This window comes from Delphinapterus leucas, chromosome 15 (assembly GCF_059928025.1).
Source record: "Delphinapterus leucas isolate spDelLeu-1000000601 "Yukka" chromosome 15, BTC_Dleu_Yukka2, whole genome shotgun sequence".
Classification (NCBI taxonomy): domain Eukaryota; kingdom Metazoa; phylum Chordata; class Mammalia; order Artiodactyla; family Monodontidae; genus Delphinapterus; species Delphinapterus leucas.
Window position 1 is genome coordinate 7,573,415 of NC_143143.1, and position 20,515 is coordinate 7,593,929.

The 20,515-nt window shown below is 48.4% G+C and overlaps 1 protein-coding gene across 4 annotated transcripts in view; it reads left to right on the top strand.

Annotated features, from left to right (window-relative positions):
- COL26A1 (collagen type XXVI alpha 1 chain) overlaps positions 1-20,515 on the top strand; it is a 168,829-nt gene that overhangs the window by 34,890 nt on the left and 113,424 nt on the right. For all 4 annotated transcript variants that reach the window (XM_089895745.1, XM_089895746.1, XM_030763701.2 and 1 more), the window contains exon 2: positions 8,689-8,811. In XM_089895745.1, coding sequence (XP_089751871.1) covers positions 8,689-8,811 — 123 coding nt within the window. The remainder of the gene's footprint in view (positions 1-8,688; positions 8,812-20,515) is intronic.

Below are 20,515 nucleotides of genomic sequence, written 5' to 3' on the forward strand. Positions count from 1 at the left end.
TCTGGAGGCTGGAAGTCCAAGATCAAGGTGCTGACGAGGGTGCTTTCTCCTGAGGCCTCTCAGATGGCCACCTTCTCCCTGTGTTGTTCACATTCGAATCCAAACTTCCTCTTTTTTTTTTTTTTTTTTGCAGTACGCGGGCCTCTCACTGCTGTGGCCTCTCCTGTTGCGGAGCACAGGCTCCGGACGCGCAGGCTCAGCGGCCATGGCTCACGGGACCAGCCGCTCCGCGGCATGTGGGATCTTCCCGGACTGGGGCAAGAACCCGTGTGTCCTGCATCGGCAGGCGGACTCTCAACCACTGCGCCACCAGGGAAGCCCCCAAACTTCCTCTTCTTATGACACCAGTCCTATTGGATTAGAACCCACCCTAAGGCCCTCACTTTAATGTAATTATCTCTTTAAAGACCCCATCTCCAAATACAGTCAGATTTTGAGGTAGTTGGGGTTAGGGCTTCAGTGTATGGATTTGTGTGTGAGGGGGGACACAATTCAGCCTATAACAGTATGTGAAACTGCTTTGCCAACCGTAAAACAGGTCTTTGGGGGGCTTCCCTGGTGGCGCAGTGGTTGAGAGTCCGTCTGCCGATGCAGGGGACACGGGTTCGTGCCCCGGTCCGGGAGGATCCCACATGCCGCGGAGCGGCTGGGCCCGTGAGCCATGGCCGCTGAGCCTGCGCGTCCGGAGCCTGTGCTCCGCAACGGGAGGGGCCACGGCAGTGAGAGGCCCGCGTACCGCAAAAAAAAAAAAAAAAAGGTCTTGGGGTACTGGGCCTGACTCTGCCCACAGAAGAGGGTCTCTGTATGGTAAGGATCCTGGCAGGCCGATTCTGCTTGCACCAGAGTTGTTCTTCCTGTCCCTGGAAGGGGCTGGGAGCTGGCTCCTCCGCCTGCATCTCTCAGGGAACCAGCCCAGGCCCTGTGGGCTCTTTGTCATGGGTGTGGCCTCAGCGTCATCTGAATTGCCTATCCACTTGGCCATGGCCTTTAGGTTGCAAACCTCATTTCTCACAGAGTTTCTTGAGCCAAGCTGGCAGGCAACCCCCCTGGAATTGGCCTCTGTAGGAGTCAGGCAGGTGTGGTCAGGTAATAGAACAGTGAGGGCCAGGTGGAGAGGGGCCTGACACAGGACACCCCCAACCTTGAGGTGGGTGGCTGCAGCCACAGGAGCAAACCCCACGGTGCCGAGCCCGAGAAGCAGTTTTTGGTAAGAGAGTGAGTGAATGTGGATGGGAAAAGGCCCCTCTGGGATGCGGGGCTTGGGGTCAGATGAGCACACCTTTATGGGGCCTGCTGTCGTCCGGAGCCTGTGGTCATCAGGTGTGATGAGGGTTAAGATAGAGGCATGCAGGGGGCCCTGTGGAGCAGGGGGTCAGGGAGGGCTTCCAGGAGGGGACAGAGCCTGAATGGAGACGGGTAGGGTAAGAGTTGGCTGAGTGAAAGAAGGTGGGATGGCATGCCAGGGAGGACAAAGTGACAGCATAAATGGCAAGATGGAGAGTCGTGGGAGGTGACAACGGGGAGGTGGGTGGGAACCGTGGAGGATGGGGAGCTATGAAAGGGTTTCCGGAGGCCGGGTGACAGGGCCAGATTTGTGGTTTAGGGAGCGCCCTCTGGTGGCACCTCGAGGAGATTGCAGGGAAACAGGGCGGATGCTGGCCGACCAGCAAGGGCCTGGCTGTGGGAATCAGGACTGTGGGACCAGGGCTGGGATGCAGGCAGGACTTGCCTGACGTGGGGGCTGATCAGCCATGGAGAGTAAGGGAGAGAAAATGTGGGTTCTGTGGCGATTTGCCTCTGGGGGTTCTGGGTCAGGGGACCGGGAACTTACTGGTGCTGGTCACCAAGATGGAGTGAGAAGGTGTTGGATAGTGATGGTCTCCGTAGTGGATGGATTGAAATGGTGTGTCCTGAGGTGTTCCGTGGGCTATGAGGATGTGTGTCCATGCAAGTGGGGCACATATGTTGGGGTTCAAGAGGAAGCATTGAGGTGATGCCACACTGGGGTGGAGCAGAGCATGGGACAGTGACATGGGGGCAGACTGGGTGGTCCTCTTGGGGAGGGAGATCACTGTCAAAGCCCTCGGGCTTGGTTCAGGCTCAGAGTCCTGGGGGTGGAGGGGAAGGTGAGATCAGGTCCCAAAGCAAAGCTCAGATAGAACTGGGGCTCATGGGCCGGTGCGGGAGGGGGTCCCAGGGTTAAGGGGAGAAGGGCTGATGTGGTGGCATCCCCCGGGTGAAATAGATGGGTTGGTTAGTTATGTTCAGAGGTGGGCATGGGCTGGCGGTGTCCTGAAGACCCCTCCATTCCATCATGACATGATTTCCTGAAAGCACTTAGCACTTGTTTTCCCAAAGGACTCTAAATTAAGGATTTCACGGCTTGGCCAAGCCACAGAGCCAGACACATAGCGTGGCAAAAGCTGCTGTAGGAGCAGCCCCCAGGTGTGGTGGAGCAGGGCCAAGTTAGCTTCTCTTCCCTATCAGGGAGCGGGGCCTCCCCTCATAAGACGGACCTGGAGGGGAGCAGATCCGTCCCCAAGGCTGGGAGTGAGTTTCGCATCCTGGACCCTCCACGAGAGCTCAGCTGAGGAGGGTTGGGGGGGAGATGATGAAGGGAGGTCGCTGAGATGATGCCCCCAAATAAAGCCAGTCCTGCCCCATCCTGATGAAGGCTGCTAAGGCCACCCTTACTTCTTAGGCAGTTTGAAGACCAGCCCTGCCACTCCCCAAATCTCTGCCCCTGGGTCAGTCCTTCCAGTAGGGTCACAGAAGGGACGTACTTCTCCTGCCAAGCCTGTCTCTGGGCGGAGTCATCCTGTAGCCCTTACAGCCTTGTTCACCCATCATTGTGCACCCACCATGGTCAGGGGTGGGGGTGGTGGTGGGCGGTGGTGTGATGCCACCCACAAAACAGGAGACATAGATATGGTACTCAGGAGACGGGGATCCTAAGGGGGACCGTATATGGGAGCAGAGTGCCTGACACCGAGATTCCCTGGAACTGCGGGTGCCTGGAGATGAATGGGGTTTAGAATTCCATCTGAAAAGGCCCGGAGCCCTCTTTGCTTGTCTCTGCCTGCCTTCTTCGTTGTTTTTGGCCAGGTTTTAATTTTGGGAAACCATTTACAGCCCATTAAAAGATCAAATGTCTGGAGATGATGAATCAAGGCATCTGAAAATGTTTTCCAGTTCATAGCTCATTTCCCTATAGAAAGCTCTGACCCAGAGGTGGCTGGACTCTGTCTGTTCCACATCGCCAGGGGCAGATCTCAGGGTGGAGCATTGTCCTTAGATTGGACAGCAGTTCATCCCGAAGAGACTCATGCTGAATGCCCGAGGTGGTACTGATGCTCCCTGGTAGAGATGGAGGAGGGGTCCAGGCCCAGTTTCCCTGAGTAACTAGCAGAGGCAGTGGTTTGTATTGTACAGGTGGGACCCTACTGGCCGCCTGGGCAGGAAGGCTGGATTCCCTTCCCAGCTTGGCCTCTGATTTGAGCCATGGGCAGTGAGGTTTCATCTCTCAGTACTTCTTTTCCCATCTGCAAAATAGGAAGGACAGTCCTTACACTTGTATGAACGTTGTGGGGTTTCAGTAGCCAGGTAATCAATCATGACCCCTGGGGGTAGGTAGTGCCACATGGATCTGCTCACTTAGTCCTCACAATAACCTTGAGAGGTAGAATTTTTTTATTTAACTGAGGCTCAGAGAGGGAACATCACTTTGCTCAAGTCACACAGCAGACTGGTGGCAGAACCAGGTCTCCTGATGCCTTTGGGGAGAGGGATCAACTTTTGATTACTTTTTCATGTTCTCTCATGGTATTTTTGACTGTGCCAATATATTCTCCTAGAAAATTGTCCAATTGTCAACATTTTGAAAAATGTTGATGTAAGATCAGACATAATATTTATTTACAATTTCTAATCTCTATGGGGATTTTTTTCTTGTTCTTAATGTCTTCTTATGTCTTTTGTTTGTTTCTCATTAAAAATTGTCTAGGTTTTGTCTGTTTGATTTTTTTTAGACCTGTGTTTGATTTTGTTGATTCACTTTTGAAAGTAATCTATTTCATTAATTTCTTTTTAAAAAAATTTTATTTATTTTTGGCTGCATTGGGTCTTCGTTGCTGCACGCGGGCTTTCTCTAGTTGTGGCGAGCGGGGGCTACTCTTGGTTGCAGTGCGTGGGCTTCTCATTGTGGTGGCTTCTCTTGTTGCGGAGCACGGGCTCTAGGTGCGTGGGCTTCAGTAGTTGCAGCACGTGGGCTCAGTAGTTGTGGCTTGAGGGCTGTAGAGCACAGGCTCAGTAGTTGTGGTGCACGGGCTTAGTTACTCCACGGCATGTGGGATCTTCCCCGACCAGGGTGCGAACCCGTGTCCCCTGTGCTTGGGGGTGGATTCTTAACCACTGCACCACCAGGGAAGCCCTATTTCATTAATTTCTGCTTCCATCTTTGTTAATTCCTTTCTTCTCCTTTCTAATTTCATTGTCTTCTAATTATTGTGTTTTCTGTTGCTACTTTCTTGCTTTTCTAGCATTCTGTTGGGTTAATCAAATCTTCTTTGTTTTACTTCTTTCTTTCATGGTTTGTCAGTTTTATGTCCTCTTCCTACACTTTCTAGTATTTATCTTAAAATTAAAATTTTTTTTTAAATTTTAAAATTTAATTGTATATTTATCTACTGCACCTAAAGTTGCAGTTTCTATATCTTTTCCTTAAACAAGACAAAAATCTCAGCAAATATTAGTTCCTTCTGTCCCCTCTTTGCCATTGTCCATATTCAGATCACCTTGGATTTTAGATCTAGGCTGTTTTTAAATCTTATTATTGTTTCTTTGTTTGTAACTGCTCCTCACGTTTAATATATTCCTCCTATGCTCTCCTATGTCCGTTAGTTTGTTGGAATACATCCTCTAGTAATTCTTTCAGAAAAGGTGACTGATAAACTTTCTGAGTTCTTGTGCATCTGAAAATGTCTTTATTTTGCCTTCACCTTTGAAGAAGAGTTTGTTCAGGTATAGAATTCTAAATATTTCTAAATATTTCCCCTCAAAACTTTGAAGCAGTTGTGTCACTATATTCCCAATTCTGATATTGCTCATAAGAAATCTAATTTCAGTTTATTGTAGGTGATTTGTTTTTTCTTTTCTTTCTTCAGTGTTTAGTATTTTCTCTTCATTCTGAGTGTTCTGAAATTTCACCGCATTATGTCTGTCTTTGTTCATCTTGCTTAGCACTCAGTGGGCCCTTTTGAATTAAGAATTCATGTCTTTTACAAATATCATAGGATATCACTTATGTGTGGAATCTAAAGACATGATACAAATGAACTTATTTACAAAACAGAAATAGACTGACAGACATAGAAAACAAACTTATGGTTGCCAAAGGGGAAAGGTGGGGGGAGGGATAAATTAGGAATCTGAGATTAATAGATACACACTACAATATATAAAATAGATAAACAACAAGGACCTACTGTATGGCACAGGGAACTATACTCAGTATCTTGTAATAACCTATAATGGAAAAGAATCTGAAAAAGCATATGTATGTATAACTGAATCACTTTGCTATATACCTGAAACATTGTAAATCAACTATATCTCAATTAAAAAATAAACATTATTCACACACACACAAAAGAATTCATGTCTTTCTTCAGCTCTGGAAAATATTCTTTATTATCGCTTTAAGTCTATACTTCCCTGTGCTCTCTCTGATCTCCCCTTCCAGGGCTACTAATAGATGTATGCTGGAATTTGGTCTGTCCTCCAGGTACCTCACCTTTTCTCACACATTTTCCATCTCTATGTCCCTTTGCAGTATATCCTTGGAAAGTTCACGGCTCAGATTTCCAGCTCATCAGCTCATTCCTTAGCTTTGTCTGTTCTGTGTTTTCAGCCCATCTGTCGAGCCTTTTTATTTTCACAGCCATACATTTCATTTCTAACATATCTAATTTTTTGATTTCATAATATTTCTTATGAGTGAAAAATTCTCTCTCTTTAAGGACTTTAATTGTGCTTGAAAAAACTGTCTCCATTATTTGCTTCATTAATTGTTTTTTCTTGAAGTGTGATTTATTATCTGTTGAGTCAGTGCCTTTCTTTCAGGGTGTTGGCCTTTTTTCTTAAAAAATTTGCAATTGTTGGCATTTGGGGTTTTCCATTAGTTTGTCTCTGTTTCTCTGTTCACTGCTGCTTTGCCTCTTGGAGGGTTGGTAGTATAGGATAAAGAATGTGCAAGAATTCAGTTGTCTGACCTTGAGAGGGTCCCTGTTTCTTCTGGAGGTCATCAGCCTTTGAGGCACCCATTCTGACCACACCTGCCACAAAACAAGTGAGTTCAATGCCTGATTCTTGACACCAGCAGGGATAGGGATCCTGGTCCTACCTGTCTGGCTCCTTCTACCATGGTCCTTTGACAGTCACCTCTGCTGCTCCTATGTTGCACCCACCTTGAGCCCCAATCTTCCCTGTGTGTTTTGGACTGTACTTCCTCCTTCAATTTATTCCCATATGCTTTTCAGTCTCTCAAGGATTCCTCAAAATATCTGGCCCACTGCTTTTTGTTTTCCAATGCTGTTAGGGACTTATTTTTTACTTTATTTGTATTTTCTGCTTATTGAGCTCCGATTGACAAATTTAAGAAGTGTTTATTCAAGTTGTACAACTTGATTTTTTTGGTTTAAAACATGATGATTTAATTGCGTATACATCGTGAAATGATTACCATGGATTATTAACACATCTGTCATCTCACATAGCTACCTTTTTTATGTGTGTGGTAAGAACACTTAAGATCTATTCTCTTAGCAAATTTCAAGTATACAATATGGTATTTTGAATTATAATCACTATGTGCAGATCTAATCTGTACATTCGATCCCCAGAACTTATTCATATTATAACTGGAAGTTTGTATCCTTTGACCAACGTCTCCCCATCTCTCCCATTCCCCCTCCCCTGGCAACCACTATTCTACTCTCTGGTTCTATGAGTTTGACATTTTCAGACTCCACTTATAAGTGAGATCATACAGATTTGTCTTTCTCTGTCTGACTTACTCACTGAGCATAATGTCCTCTAGGTTCATCCATGTTGTCACAACTGGTAGGATTACCTTCTTTTTTGTGGTCGAATAATTGTATTCCATTGTACATATACATTACATTTTCTTTATCCATTTATCTGTAGATGGACACTTAGGTTGTTTCCATCTTGGCTGTTGTGAATAGTGCTGCATTGAACGTGGAGGTGCAGATATCTCTTTGGGATACTGATTTTGTTTCCTTTGGATAGATACCCAGAATTGAGATTCCTGGATCATATGGTAGTTCTATTGTTAATTTTTTGAGGAACCTACCATAATGACTGCACCAATTTACATTCCTACCAACACTGTACCAGGGTTCCCTTTTCTCCACACCTTCAACCACTCTTGTTGTCTCATGTCTTTTTGATAATAGCCATCCTAACAAGTGTGAGGTGATATCTTATTTTGATTTGCATTTCCCTGATGATTAGTGATGTTGAGCACCTTTTCATATACCTGTTGGCCATTTATATGTATTCTTTGGAAAAATGTCTATTCAGATTTTTTGGCCATTTTTATTGGATTATTATTACTATTTTTTTGCTATTGAGTTTTATGAGTTCCTTATATATTTTGGATATCAATCCTTATCAGATAAATAGTTTGCAAAAATCCTAAAGCTCCCACAAAGGCATTTTTGTTCAAGAATGGCTGCCAAATTACTGTTACTGAAGGGTATTGAGTAAGGGACCTCCTCTCCCACCATCTTGCCGATGTCACAGTGGGGACTTATTTTTAGATTTTCAATATCTAGGATCTGGAGATGGGAGGGGGAGGTGTCTGCCATCTTGATCCAATCACCATATTGTTTGCACATGTCCCCTCTTCCCCGCTGCAGGCCCCAGCTCAGGCCTCCTCAGCTCTTACACACTGCACCAGAGGGGCTTTTCTAAAATCAGACCCATCTGAGTCATTCCCCACCGCGCCCACCCCCCAGTCCTTCAGTGGCTCTCCACCAATGTCATAAGACCCACCTCTGGCAGGTTCCCCGCCTCTTCCTTTCTCCTGGCTACTCCCTTTCCTCCAGCCTCAGGCCACGCCTAGTTGCACGCTGGTCCCTGGGCAGCTGCAGTCCGTCTCGCCAACGTGCCCTTGCTCACCCTGCTCTCTCCTCTGTGAACTGTCCCCCCTCATTGCCCCCACACTTTGGGTCTGCTGACTCTGACCTTTCAGTTCTCAGCTGATTGGCCTTTCTTAGGACCTGGGTTGGGGGCCCTGCTGGGTTCCCATGGTTCCCTGTGCTCATCCTGTGGTTGTTCCTATGAGCCAGTGTTCCCGTGTGTTCTCTTCATCTCGCCGACCGTCTTCCCCTCCAGAGTGGGATTTCCTGACAGGGGGACAGCCTTTATCACTGATTTCGCACGGAGTGTTTGAAGACTGAATTGATGCTGGGGCTTCATGGCTAGGGGGTGTGGGTACTCTCCCTTCCCCTTAGACCGGTACGCAGGGTCTCAGTGGGCCCCTTACCCAGGAGCACCGTCCCTCCGGCTTGTGGAGGGGCCCCTCCTCGGCCCGCACGGCCTTTTGATCCACAGTCGGCACCTCAGGAACAGGCAGGACTGACCTGACTGTTGCTCTCCCCACAGGCACTGGTGCCATCACACGGTGACACGGACGGTGTCCTGCCAGGTGCAGAACGGCTCAGAGACAGTGGTCCAGCGCGTGTACCAGAGCTGCCGGTGGCCCGGGCCCTGCGCCAACCTCGTGAGGTAAAGGCCGCGGGGCTGACCAGCTCTGCCTTGCCTGTCTGTTCCCTTGGATGAATCCAACCCTCGCACAGCTGCTGGGATAGGGGGGTTGACTCTCGGAAACAGAGTCGGACACGCATTTATGGAGCACCTTTTGTGTACGGGGCATGGGGGGTGTGCGTGCGCAAAGATGAAAGGGACATGCTCCCCACACGGAAGAGTCCTCACAATCCAGTGGGTATTTGATGAGCAGAAGGGCCAGGTGAGGCCCCCTCACACACCTCCCCACAAGCCCCGCCTCTCAAGGCCCGCCCCCTCATAGGCCCGCCCCCACAGCCACGCCCCCCTCAAGCCCGGCCCTTTTCACAGTCTTGCTCCTCTCCCCAGTGCCTTCTGCTCCCAGCCCTCAGCAGCTCCTCGGCATTCACAGGGAGAGCTCTGAATGAATGACCAGACTTTCTGGGTCTCTGAGACCCCACCTTGCAGTGCCTCGTTGTCCTCTCCCCCTCCAGGCCCTGCTCCAGCTCCAGGGACTGGCTTCCCTTACACCCTCACCCCCACACCTCTCCAGCCCTGCGTTTCTGCCTCAAAGACCCTTCCTCATCTCTGCCTGGGACCACCCTCCTCAAACTCCAAATCCCTTTCCCTTCTATGTTAAGAGAGCACTTTGTGCCCTCCACTGAAAGGACTTACTGCATGAGGTCTGTATTAGGTAAGGTTCTCCAGAGAAATAGAACCAATAGAATAAGTGTGTGTGTGTGTGTGTGTGTGTGTGTGTGTTGGATAGATATATAGGAGATGGAGAGATTTTTAAGGAATTGGCTCATGTGGTGGTAGAGGTTGGCGCATCCAAAAGCTGCAGGATGGGCTAATGGGCCAGAGACCCAGAGAAGAACTGATGTTTCAGAAGGAATCAGAAGGCAATCAGATGACAGAATTTACTCTTCCTCAGAGGAAGTCAGTCTTTTTCTGAAAGCCTTCACCTGATTGGATGAGGCCCACCACATTATGGAGGGTCATCTGCTTTACTCAAAGTTTACCACCTTGATGTTAATCTCATCTAAAGAAATACTTTCATGGCAACATCCATCGGCATTTGACCAAATATCTGGGTACTGTCACTCAACCAAGTTGACACATAAAATTAACCATCAGAGGGTCATCATGAGTTGGATATGTTTTCATCACCAGAGATGGAGAATGAGCCCATGCATGAGTCAGGGCCTGTGCCCACACAGTGCTGTCCCCTGTAGGGCTCACCATGGAGCTGACACCAGAATCAGCCTGCAGCATGAATTAGTGGGACCCACAAATGTGGCAGAGAATCTGATCCTGGGCCAGAATTATTATTGTTTGTTTTTATTATGAAGATAGTGATACATACTCACTGCAGAAAAAGTTCAAACATTCGGTAATAACTGAATAAGGTAAAAAATGAGCATTCTTTCCTCTCCCGATGCCACCTCCATAATCCCATTATTAATATGTCATTCCAGACTTTTTTCTCCACTTATACGTATATATGTAAATATATTTTCTTTTTTTTTTAATTTATGTTTTATTGAAGTACAGTTGAATTACAATGTTGTGTTAATTTCTGCTGTACAGCAAAGTGACTCAGTTATACATATATATACATTCTTTTCATGTTCTTTTCCATATGGTTTATCACAGGATATTGAATATAGTTCCCTGTGCTATACAGTAGGACCTTGTTGTTTATCCATTCTATATATACCAGTTTGTATCTGCTAATCCCAAGCTCCCAATCCCCTGCCCACCACCCTTAGCAACCACCAGTCTCTTCTCTATGTCCCTGATTATAAATGTATTTTCTTAAACAAATACTAAATGATGTTATTTTGTTCTACAACTTGTTTTTCCCCCAGAAAAATATTTTGAAATATATTCCCATAGAGCCACCTCATTTTTAACAGCTGTGTAGTATTCCACTGTAGAAAAGCATCATCATTTATTTCCCATGTCCTCAATTGATGGATATTTAAGTGGTTTCCTAGTTTAGCCATTCCAGACCATGCTTCAATTGCATCATTATATATATTTTAATACTTTTACAAGTGTTTTTAAAAAAATATTTATTTATTTGGTTGCACTGGTTCTTAGTTGCGGCAGACAGGCTCCTTAGTTGCAGCTTGTGGGCTCCTCAGTTGCGGCATGCATGTGGGATCTAGTTCCCTGACCAGGGATTGAACCTGGACCCCCTGCATTGGGAGCGTGGAGTCTTAACCACTGGACCACCAAGGAAGTCCCTACAAGTTTTTTTTTTTTTCAAACTTTTTTTTGGGAACAATTTTAGATTTACGTAAGTGTTGCAAAAAATAGTAAACAGAGTTTCTGCATAACTTTTCCTTTCACCCAGCTTCCCTGTCTTAGTCCGTTTGGGCTGCTATATCAAACCACTGTAGACTGGGTGGCTTAAACAACAAACATTTATTTCTCACAGTTCTGGAGGCTGAGAAGTCCAAGATCAAGGTGCTGGCAGATTCATTGTCTGGAGAGAGCTCTTTTCTTGGTTCACAGACAGCCCTCTTCTCAATGTATCTTCACATGGCAGAGGAGATGAGGGAGTTCCCTGGGGTCTCTTTTATAAGGGCACTAATCCCATTCATGAGGGCTCCACCCTCATGACCTAATCACCTCCCAAAGTCCCCACCTCCAAATATCATTACACTGGGGATTAGGTTTTAACATATGAATTTAGTGGGGTGACACAAATATTGAGTCTATAGCATACCCCTAAGATTAATATCTTCTGGGGCTTCCCTGGCAGTCCAGTGGTTGGGACTTCGCCTTCCAATGCAGGGGGTGGGGTTCGATCCCCGGTTGGGGAGCTAAGATCCCACATGCCTTGCAGCCAAAAAAACCAGAACATAAACAGAAGCAATATTGTAACAAATTCAATAAAGACTTTAAAAATGGTCCACATAAAAAAGAATCTTAAAAAAAGATTAATATCTTCTATAACCATAGTACAATTATCCAAGCCAAGAAATTAACAACAATGCAATACTATAAACTAAGACCTTATTCAAATTTTACCAACTGTCCCACTAATATCATTTTTCTGTTATTTTTTTTCCCATTTTTCATTTAAGTTGTCATATCTCCTTAGTCTCCTCTAATCTGGGGCCATTTCTTAGTCTTACTTTGTCTTTCACGACCTTAACACTTGTGAAAGTACTGGCCAGTTATTTGATGGAGGTTATGCATTTTTGGCAAGGAGATTGTAAAAGCCATGTTGTACCTTTCTCAGGGCATCATATTAAGAGGTACATCAATCAATACTGGTGATGTTAACTTTGATCACTTAATTAAGGTGGTGTCTGCCAGGTTTCTCCACTGTTGTGTAATTATTTCTCCCTTTTTCATTTATAAGTATCTTGTGGGGAGATATCTGAGTCTAGACAAACGTCCTGTTCCTCATCCTATTTTCACCCAGTAATTTTAGCATCCATTGGTGATTCTTGCTTGCCATAATTATTATTATGGTGTTGGCCAAATAGTGATTTTCTATTTTCATCATTTTTTAGTAGTAGAGGTTCTTAACTTGGGGTCCGCATGGTACACAAGTGTTTTTATATACTCATTCTGCAGGAGGAATGGCTAAGTAAATGGATACGTCCATTAAAAATTGAAGGCAAAGGACTGCTTTTATTTTATTTTATTTTAAATTTATTTATTTATTTATATTTTATTTTTGGCTGTGTTGGGTCTTTGTTGCTACATGCGGGCTTTCTCTAGTTGTGGCGAGTGGTGGCTACTCTTCCGTGCAGTGTGCGGGCCTCTCATTGCAGTGGCTTCTCTTGTTGCGGAGCACGGGCTCTAGGCGCGTGGGCTCAGTAGTTGTGGCGCACAGAGTTACTTGCTCCACAGCATGTGGGATCTTCCCAGACCAGGGATCGAACCCGTGTCCCCTGCATTGGCAGGCGGATTGTTAATCACTGTGCCATCAGGGAAGTCCCTAAAGGACTGCTTTTAAATGCTGTGCTAGAGGGATGGCCAATGGATCCATAATGAAGAAAAGATGCTGACCCCCTTTCCTTTTCAGCAGAGGGCACAGAGACACCCCCCGCCCCCTTCCCCTCCCTCCCTCATCTCCCAGGAGCCGAATTCCAAGAACCTCCTGCCTTTCTCATCATCAGGGAGCGTCAGATGACCGGGTCACCACCTCCTGATCCTGGGAGCATCTTCTGAGAAGAAGGGTCTTTGGAGTCTGGTCTATAAGTGGACCTGACAGTGTGGATCCTGCTCAGTGTTGGAGGGGCTGCCCTGCCCTTCAAACAGCGAAGCTGCTGATTGGTCCCAGAATTCAGGCCACTGAGAAGCAAGGCTATGCCTGTCTCACAGTTCCGACCCCACCAGTCTCGCTTTTTGCAAGTGGGGAGCCAAGCTTGGAAGTGGCTCTTTACAAGACATGGGATTTGACTTCAGCAAACTCATATTGTCTTTGGAGTTGAGGCACACGAAGAGTTTATGCCTCAACTTTAGCCACAGTCCCGTGTGTTGGGTGCACCCCACGGTCAGCTCCCAAGGTGGAAGCAAAAAAGAGCACGTACGCATGTGCGCGCACACACACGTGCAATTGTATTGTATTTGGGTTTAGAGAATGAACTGTCAGGATTCCCTTTACTGAAAAACCTTGGAAGGAAGGGAACAGTTGGCTGGCTTTCTTAATGTCAAAATTACAGCTTGAGGTTTTTATATTTTCTAAATACAATAAGGCACCTTTAAGAAAAGCCAAACGAGCTAAGTACTGAATTACTGACCTCAACTGAAAAAATGTTAAATGATCATTAATTTTCACAACTGCCCTTTGCTTTATGACTTAAGAAATTACAGGAATAATGTTTCAGAAGCATCAGGGTCTTGTCTTTGGGGTGGGTGTTTACAGGCCTTTCAGGGAGGCCTCTCCCTCTCCTTGGCATCAGGAGCTGAGAACAGAATGTTCAATCAGAGCAGACGTGCATTTGTCACGAGCCTTCCCTCTGCCTTCAAAACTTAGCCAGCAGGAGCTTTGTTAAGGAAAATTTAATTCCCATTCTTTCAAGGAATTCTGTATTTCTGATGTAATTGTCATTTCTACTTCTGTTATTGTTATTTGTTAACTTCCTCACCAGTAACACATATCTGAGTTAGAACTGGGGTGTACCCCCTTTGTGGTCTCTGGCTGCTGGCTGGGCAGGAGGGTGGTAGGTTGCTCCCTGGTGACCTGGGGTATCACGTGCATCCTGCTTTCAGGTCCCAGTTCCGCTGGTTTCACATACGATGCACTGTTTTTGCAGCAGCCACCTCACTTGTGTCCCCACGTCCCTCCTGTCCCCCTCCAGTTCCTTCTGGCCGATCATGGCACAACCCTACTCCAAATCTTCCAGAAGCTTCCATCTCACCTAAAAGTCCACACCTCTCTCTGCGGCCAACCAAGGTCTCATGTGACCTGGACCCTGTTCTCTTCCTGACCCCGTGGCCTTTCATGGGCTGCCTCGCTCCTTGGGCTCCGGTCACACGGACCTTGCTGGCCTGGAGGCTGCATCCCTCCTCGGAGCTTCACATTTGCTTGTCCTTTTGCCTCGACTGCTTTCACCCCGAGAAACTGGAAAAGCTGGATCTCCTTACATGATTCAGTTCTCTGCTCTAGCGTCTGTCTTACCTCAGACCCCATAATTCTCCAGCCTTTATCCCACTTAATCTTTTTTTTAAAATTTATTTATTTTATTTATTTTTAGCTGCGTTGAGTCTTTGTTGCTGCACGTGGGCTTCCCCTAGTTGCGGCGAGTGGGGGCCACTCCTCGTTGCAGTGCACGGGCCTCTCATTGCGGGAGCTTCTCCCACGGCAGAGCCCGGGCTCCAGGCGCACAGGCCTAGTAGTTGTGGCACGTGGGCCCAGCAGTTGTGGCACACGGGCTCAGTATTTGTGGCATGCGGGCTCTAGAGCACAGGCTCTACGGCATGGGGGATCTTCCCGGACCAGGGCTCGAACCCATGTCCCCTGCATGGGCAGGTGGATTCTCAACCACCGCACCACCCGGGAAGCCCTATCCCGCTTAATCTTATTCTTAGCATTTGTCACTTTCTGACCCACAGTGTTCATCCTGTGGTCAGCCTGTTCATCGTCTGCCTGGCCCTCTAGCCTGGGGGCTGGGGGAGGGTGGGGGCTGTCTTACTCCCTTCTGTACTCCCAGTGCCTAGCGTTCAGGGGCTCAAGAAACCTTGAAAAAGCCTTACCGAATTGATGGCTCTATGTCGGGAGGGTGAAATGAGATAAAGTTGTCAGAACACTTTGAAATCGTGCACAGCGAGTGCGTGATGGTGAGCTGTGAGCACAGATCTTTATGGAGCAAAGTTCTTGTCTTCTAAACTGGTCTGCAAACTTGCAGTGAGGAGATGGAGGCTCAGAGAGGCAAAATGACTTGCTCAAGGTCACAAGGAGAGTCACAGGGACTGGGTTGGGCTTGATGCTGGCCCATCAAGCAGGCCCCATTGGGATGCTCCTGAGGTTTCAAGGCCCAGCTCCCTTTTCCCCCAAATGAACGTTTGTACACCCCCTCCTGTATGCAGAGGCCCCGAGGCTCCCAGGAGAGTGTGGGTGAGGGCACAGACCAGTTCCTGACTTGGAGAGATGACGGCGGGGCTGGGGAGGGGAACAGTAGTCAGGGCAGCACAGTAACAAGTGCACAGTTATGTCTGTCCCTGGTGCTGTGTGGAGACCGAGTGGGGCCCAGCCCCGCGGGGAGAGCTTTCCTGAGCTGGGGCAACCTGTGAGGGGAGTTTTCCGAGGTAAGAAAGAGCTCCAGGGATTGCCCTGGTGGTCCAGGGGTTAAGACTCCGCACTTCCAGCGCAGGGGCAGGGGGGCACGGGTTCGATCCCTGGTCTGGGAACTAAGATGCCACATGCCACGTGGTGCAGCCAAAAAATAAAGACAAAGCTCCAGACTGTATAGCCCTGTCTCTGTAAGATTATTGTTTCTTAGCCTAATTTTTTAAAGCATACTTTTACGGTTTTCTTAAGAGTCTGCCTGCTGCAAAATCTGTGTGCTGGGCTGATTACCCAGAGCAGAGCCTCAGGGCGGGAGGAGCTTGGGAGGTCCCTGGGAGCCCTTTGAGGCAGAGACTGTGTCTTATGCATGTTTTCCCGTGCCTCACAATACCTTGGGCTGAAAACAATAGATGACATTGCTGAAAGAGGCTTCGATAACAGGAACCTATTAATCTCACAACAATCTGGAAGAGCTGCTTCCGTTTGGGCCGATGATATGCTCAAGATCTCGGCCTCCTTTATCTTCCTCTCTGCCAGCCCCTGTGTGTCGGCCACATGGTTCCTCAAGAGTATAGAAGGGCGGCAGCAGCTCCAGGCATCACGTCTCATGTAACAGTGTCCCAAAAAAGGAGGAAAGGGGATTTGGCATCGTTTTTTCCTATCAGAGAGGATTGTCTTTTCCAGAGCCTTCAGCTGATTCCCCTGATGTTTCATTGGCCCGGATTTGTCCTCTCAGCCTGCCTTTCCCCACCTCTAAAATGGGAGTGATAGAGTGCTCCTTAAGAGGTTGTTGGAGGATGGTTTGAAGTTCCGTGGGGGAAGTCCCGCACAGACCCTGGCTTGTAAGAAGTGCTCTGGGAATGCAACCTGAGGCCGGGCCATGGCTCAGCTAAGAACAAAAACAGACTCACAGATAGAACAGACTCGTGGTTGCCAACGGGGAAGGGGAGTAGGGGAGGGCAGGAATGGGAGTTTGGGATTAGCAGAGGCAAACTATTATATATAGGATGGATAAACAACAAGGTCCTACTGTATAGCACAGGGAGCTATATTCAGTATCCTCTGATAAACCAGAATGGAAAAGAATATGAAAAAGAATATATATATATATATATGTATAACGGATTCATTTTGCTGTACAGCAGAAATTAACACAACATTGTAAATCAACTATACTTCAATAAAATTTAAAAAAATAAATGAAGAAGCAGATCCCAGGAAAACCACCCCAAGGCAGCTCCCAGCAGGTAGTTCAGGCCTGGGCGTGCTCTGAGCTTGCATTTCTCATTCTGAGGTTAGGGTGGCCAACCCCAGCTGAACCCCCACAGCCGCCTTGTGCTGTACTCTGTTTATAATCCTGGCTACTCAGCTGTGTCTTGCCATGCTTCAATCCGCTGTTCCCTTCATTTCTGGAAACATTTTGGATGCTTTGATTGGTGTTCACACAGAATTTTGCACAGGAAACAAGATGGCACATGACTGTGGCATGATCAGTGGCGGACTGCCTCTCCCAATTCTCCATTTCATCCTCCATCTTACCATCCCTTTGATCTCTAGGACATGAACAGATCCTAGATTTCTTACCTTTTTTCTTTTTTAAAAAATTGAGGGCTTCCCTGGTGGCGCAGTGGTTGAAAGTCCGCCTGCCGATGCAGGGGACACGGGTTCATGCCCCGGTCCAGGAAGATCCCACATGCCACAGAGCGGCTGGACCCATGAGCCATGGCCACTGAGCCTGCACGTCCGGAGCCTGTGCTCCGCAATGGGAAAGGCCACAACAGTGAGAGGCCCACGTACCGCAAAAAAAAAAAAAAAAAAAAAATTTGAGACATAATTGACACACAACATCGTGTAAGTTTGAGTTGTACAAGTTGATACATTTATATATTACAATCTAATTGCTGCAGTAGCTTTTGCTAACACCTTATCACGTCACATCAGTATCTAGCTTTCTGGTCATGACGACACAAGAAAGAGAAAGAGGGAGGGTGACCCATTCTCACGAGGGCTGGTGCAAATTTGTCAAGATGCCCGTGAATGTTTTGATTGGGGCTGATATGGTTTAGCTTGTGCACAATGTCCCCCAAATTTGTCATCTAAGATGATGTGCTCGTGTTTGAACAGATATTTGTCCACATTTCACTGGGAAAGGAAGAGGCTGTTCTCACCATCGCGTACTAAAGACACCCAGGCTCCCCGCGCTGCCTTTCTCCTCCCTTATTTCCTTCTTCATTTCTGACTCTTGGAGGAGTTTTCCTTTTGGTCCTGGGAATAATTCACCTGCACTCTCTTTCTCTCTGTGGCATTTTGTTTACTTTGTTCTATGCATCTCATGCCTCCTTGCCATGGTTATAGCCTGTTATGGGGGTTGGGGGGTATACAGTAAGGTGGGCTTCAGAGTCAAAAAGACCAGCTGTGTGACTTTGAGCAAGTTACTTGCCCTCTCTGAGCCTTATTTCTAAAACGGAGACAATGCCTGTCTTGTAGGGCGGTTGTTAGGATTCCAGGAGAGAAAGTGCTAGTTCGTGCTGTGTGTGTGATGTGTTTTGGGACATGCTAATGACAGTTATTTGTTAACTGTTATTTTCCGTTGGCCAGTGAACTCCTTCTGCCTTGGAGGTCCAGTTGCACCCTCCCAGGCAGAAGTGATAAGTCCTTCAGTTATATTCCCCCAGAATCTTATTTGGCCTCTCCTAGAGCACAGCTGGACTTGTTTTCGTTAATTGTCTGCCTGGCCATCTCTCCTCTTGCTGGAGTCTGTCCCTCAAGGGCAGGGGGTGTCTGCTGTTCACCTTGAGATCCTCTGGGCGTTTTGTGTCTGCCTGGAGAAGGTTATCACGAACTTGGTAAAGTTTTGCCCACATCCTCCTCCTTTCTGCTTCCTGTCCCCCACTCCCCCACTGGCTGGGGTGCTCCCACCCTATAAGGAAGGGTTTCCCTCAGCTGGATCCCTTCACCAGAGGTGTGTCACACCTCAGGGGAATTCATCTTTAACTGAAGACTCCTGGACCAGGCTTCACCAGGTCCTGTGTAGAATTGTGGGCAGTCCGACCAGAAAAGAATAAACATGACACGGAAGCTTGTAGAACCCTAAACGTCCTGTCTTCTTCTGGCCGTGTTTGGAAACGGGGCTCCATCCCAATTCCCTCGTGTGGCTGTGACAGTGTGACCAGAAGGGAGGCCATGGGGCCCCAGCCTAGTTGTCAGGAGAGCGTGTCTGAGCCCCGGTAGAGAAGGGCTAGAATGTCGGGTTTAACCTGGCTGTTGTCTTGGGCAGTGAGCCTGCTGGTGGGAAGGGCTGGTCGGTGGGTGGGGCCAGGAAGTGAGAGCCCAGGGGCTCTGGGTGGCATGCGATTGGGCGCCGCCCGAGGGGGCGGGGAGGGGATGCTCTCTGACCTGTGTATCTGGAGCCTGTGGTCCAGTCAGGAGCCCTGTCTTCCTCCCTGGCTGTTTGCTGATCTCCTCCTCCCTTCTCCCCAATTTGGGTGCTGAGTCTGGGCCCGGATCCTAGTCCGTCCCTCTCCCCTGACTCCATTCACTCACCGTGAGCTCGATCCGGAGTCGAACTTAATAAATGGATGCTGGTGGGCCTGCCCAGTCACCTGGACACGGCTGTCCACGGGCGTCCCCTCCTTGGAGTCCAGGCAATGGCCTCCTCCCTCTCCTAGAGGTGCGCTTAGCTTTGCCTAGAAATAGGTAACATGATTTGGGGTGCTCGGAAAACCCCTGTCCCCGGATATCCCTTCCCAGGAGGCCTGGAATGTCTTGTTTGTTCACTCATTCATTCATTCATTCATGCTTGCCTGGAGGCCGGCTGCATGCCAGGCCCTGGCCAAAAGAGAGCGCATGACTATCTGTCTCTCTTCAAAGAGATGACTGTCCAGGAGCGAGGAAGGATGGTTTGAATGGTGGCTGGGGTCCAAGGTAAGCCAGGCACTTCAACCTGACAGGGGGCTGGGGAAGGCTCCTGGGACGAGGTGACATCTGAGCTGAGGCAGGGCCTCGCAGCAAAGAAACAGAACAGCTGGTGGCCACAATGGGAGGGGCTCAGGGGCTCCAGACCCCTGCATGGGGCTGGGTGATGACAGATGTGGGGGGGCACATGAAGCAGGGGTAGGGGGACCACAGGCCTAATGCACTCAGCTGAGGGGTTGGGGCTTAGCTGGTCCTTCCCTTCGATTCTGCAGCACCTGGTCCAGGAGCCTTCAGTTAAATAGAATTATCTCCCCACCCCTCCTGCCAAGACAACTGGCTGAGGGACTGCTTTCTCCTTTGATGGGAGCACCTTGGGCAGCGAGAGCCCAAAGCAGGAGGGAGGAGGCAGAAAGGAGTGTGAGCTGGGTGAGAAGCCCTCTCTACCCATCACATTTGTGCCTGAGGAGTGCCCTGCTGGCTCAGAGCTCTGGGTTTTCTCGGAGGAGCAGGCTGACCCCGCTCTACCATCTGCAGAGCCGTAGGAGATGGAGCCGGACTCAGGCATGATGGGGGCCTACCTGCACCCCCTCCCCTCCCCCGCAGAACAGAGTGCCTGGGTCCTAGGGCCCTTCTACCCAGGCAGAGGGGACCCTTTAGGGAGGCCACTCTGGCCTTCCTTCAGCCATGCCCATCCTCATGGGGCAAGGAGTCCATGAGGCCAGGGGGATGTGTCCATCTGGAGCCTATGCCCCACTTCTAGACCATTCTCTGGATACCTGGCTAAACAGCCCTGAGTGGCTTCCAGGCCTGCCCTGGCCTCTTCCTTGAATCTTGGGGACGGTGCCTGTGGTGGGTGCACCGCAAGCCTTAAGAGGAGGGTGAGGGGTGGCTATTTGTGGGAGTGAGGCGCATGGATGGAGCTGGGACGTGCAGGCTGGGTCCAAACACCAAGTGTGGGATGGAGCTGAGGGTAGGAAGAGAAGGGGTGAGGATCGGGGTCTCACTTGTTTCGTTTGTAAAAATGATGCGTTGTAT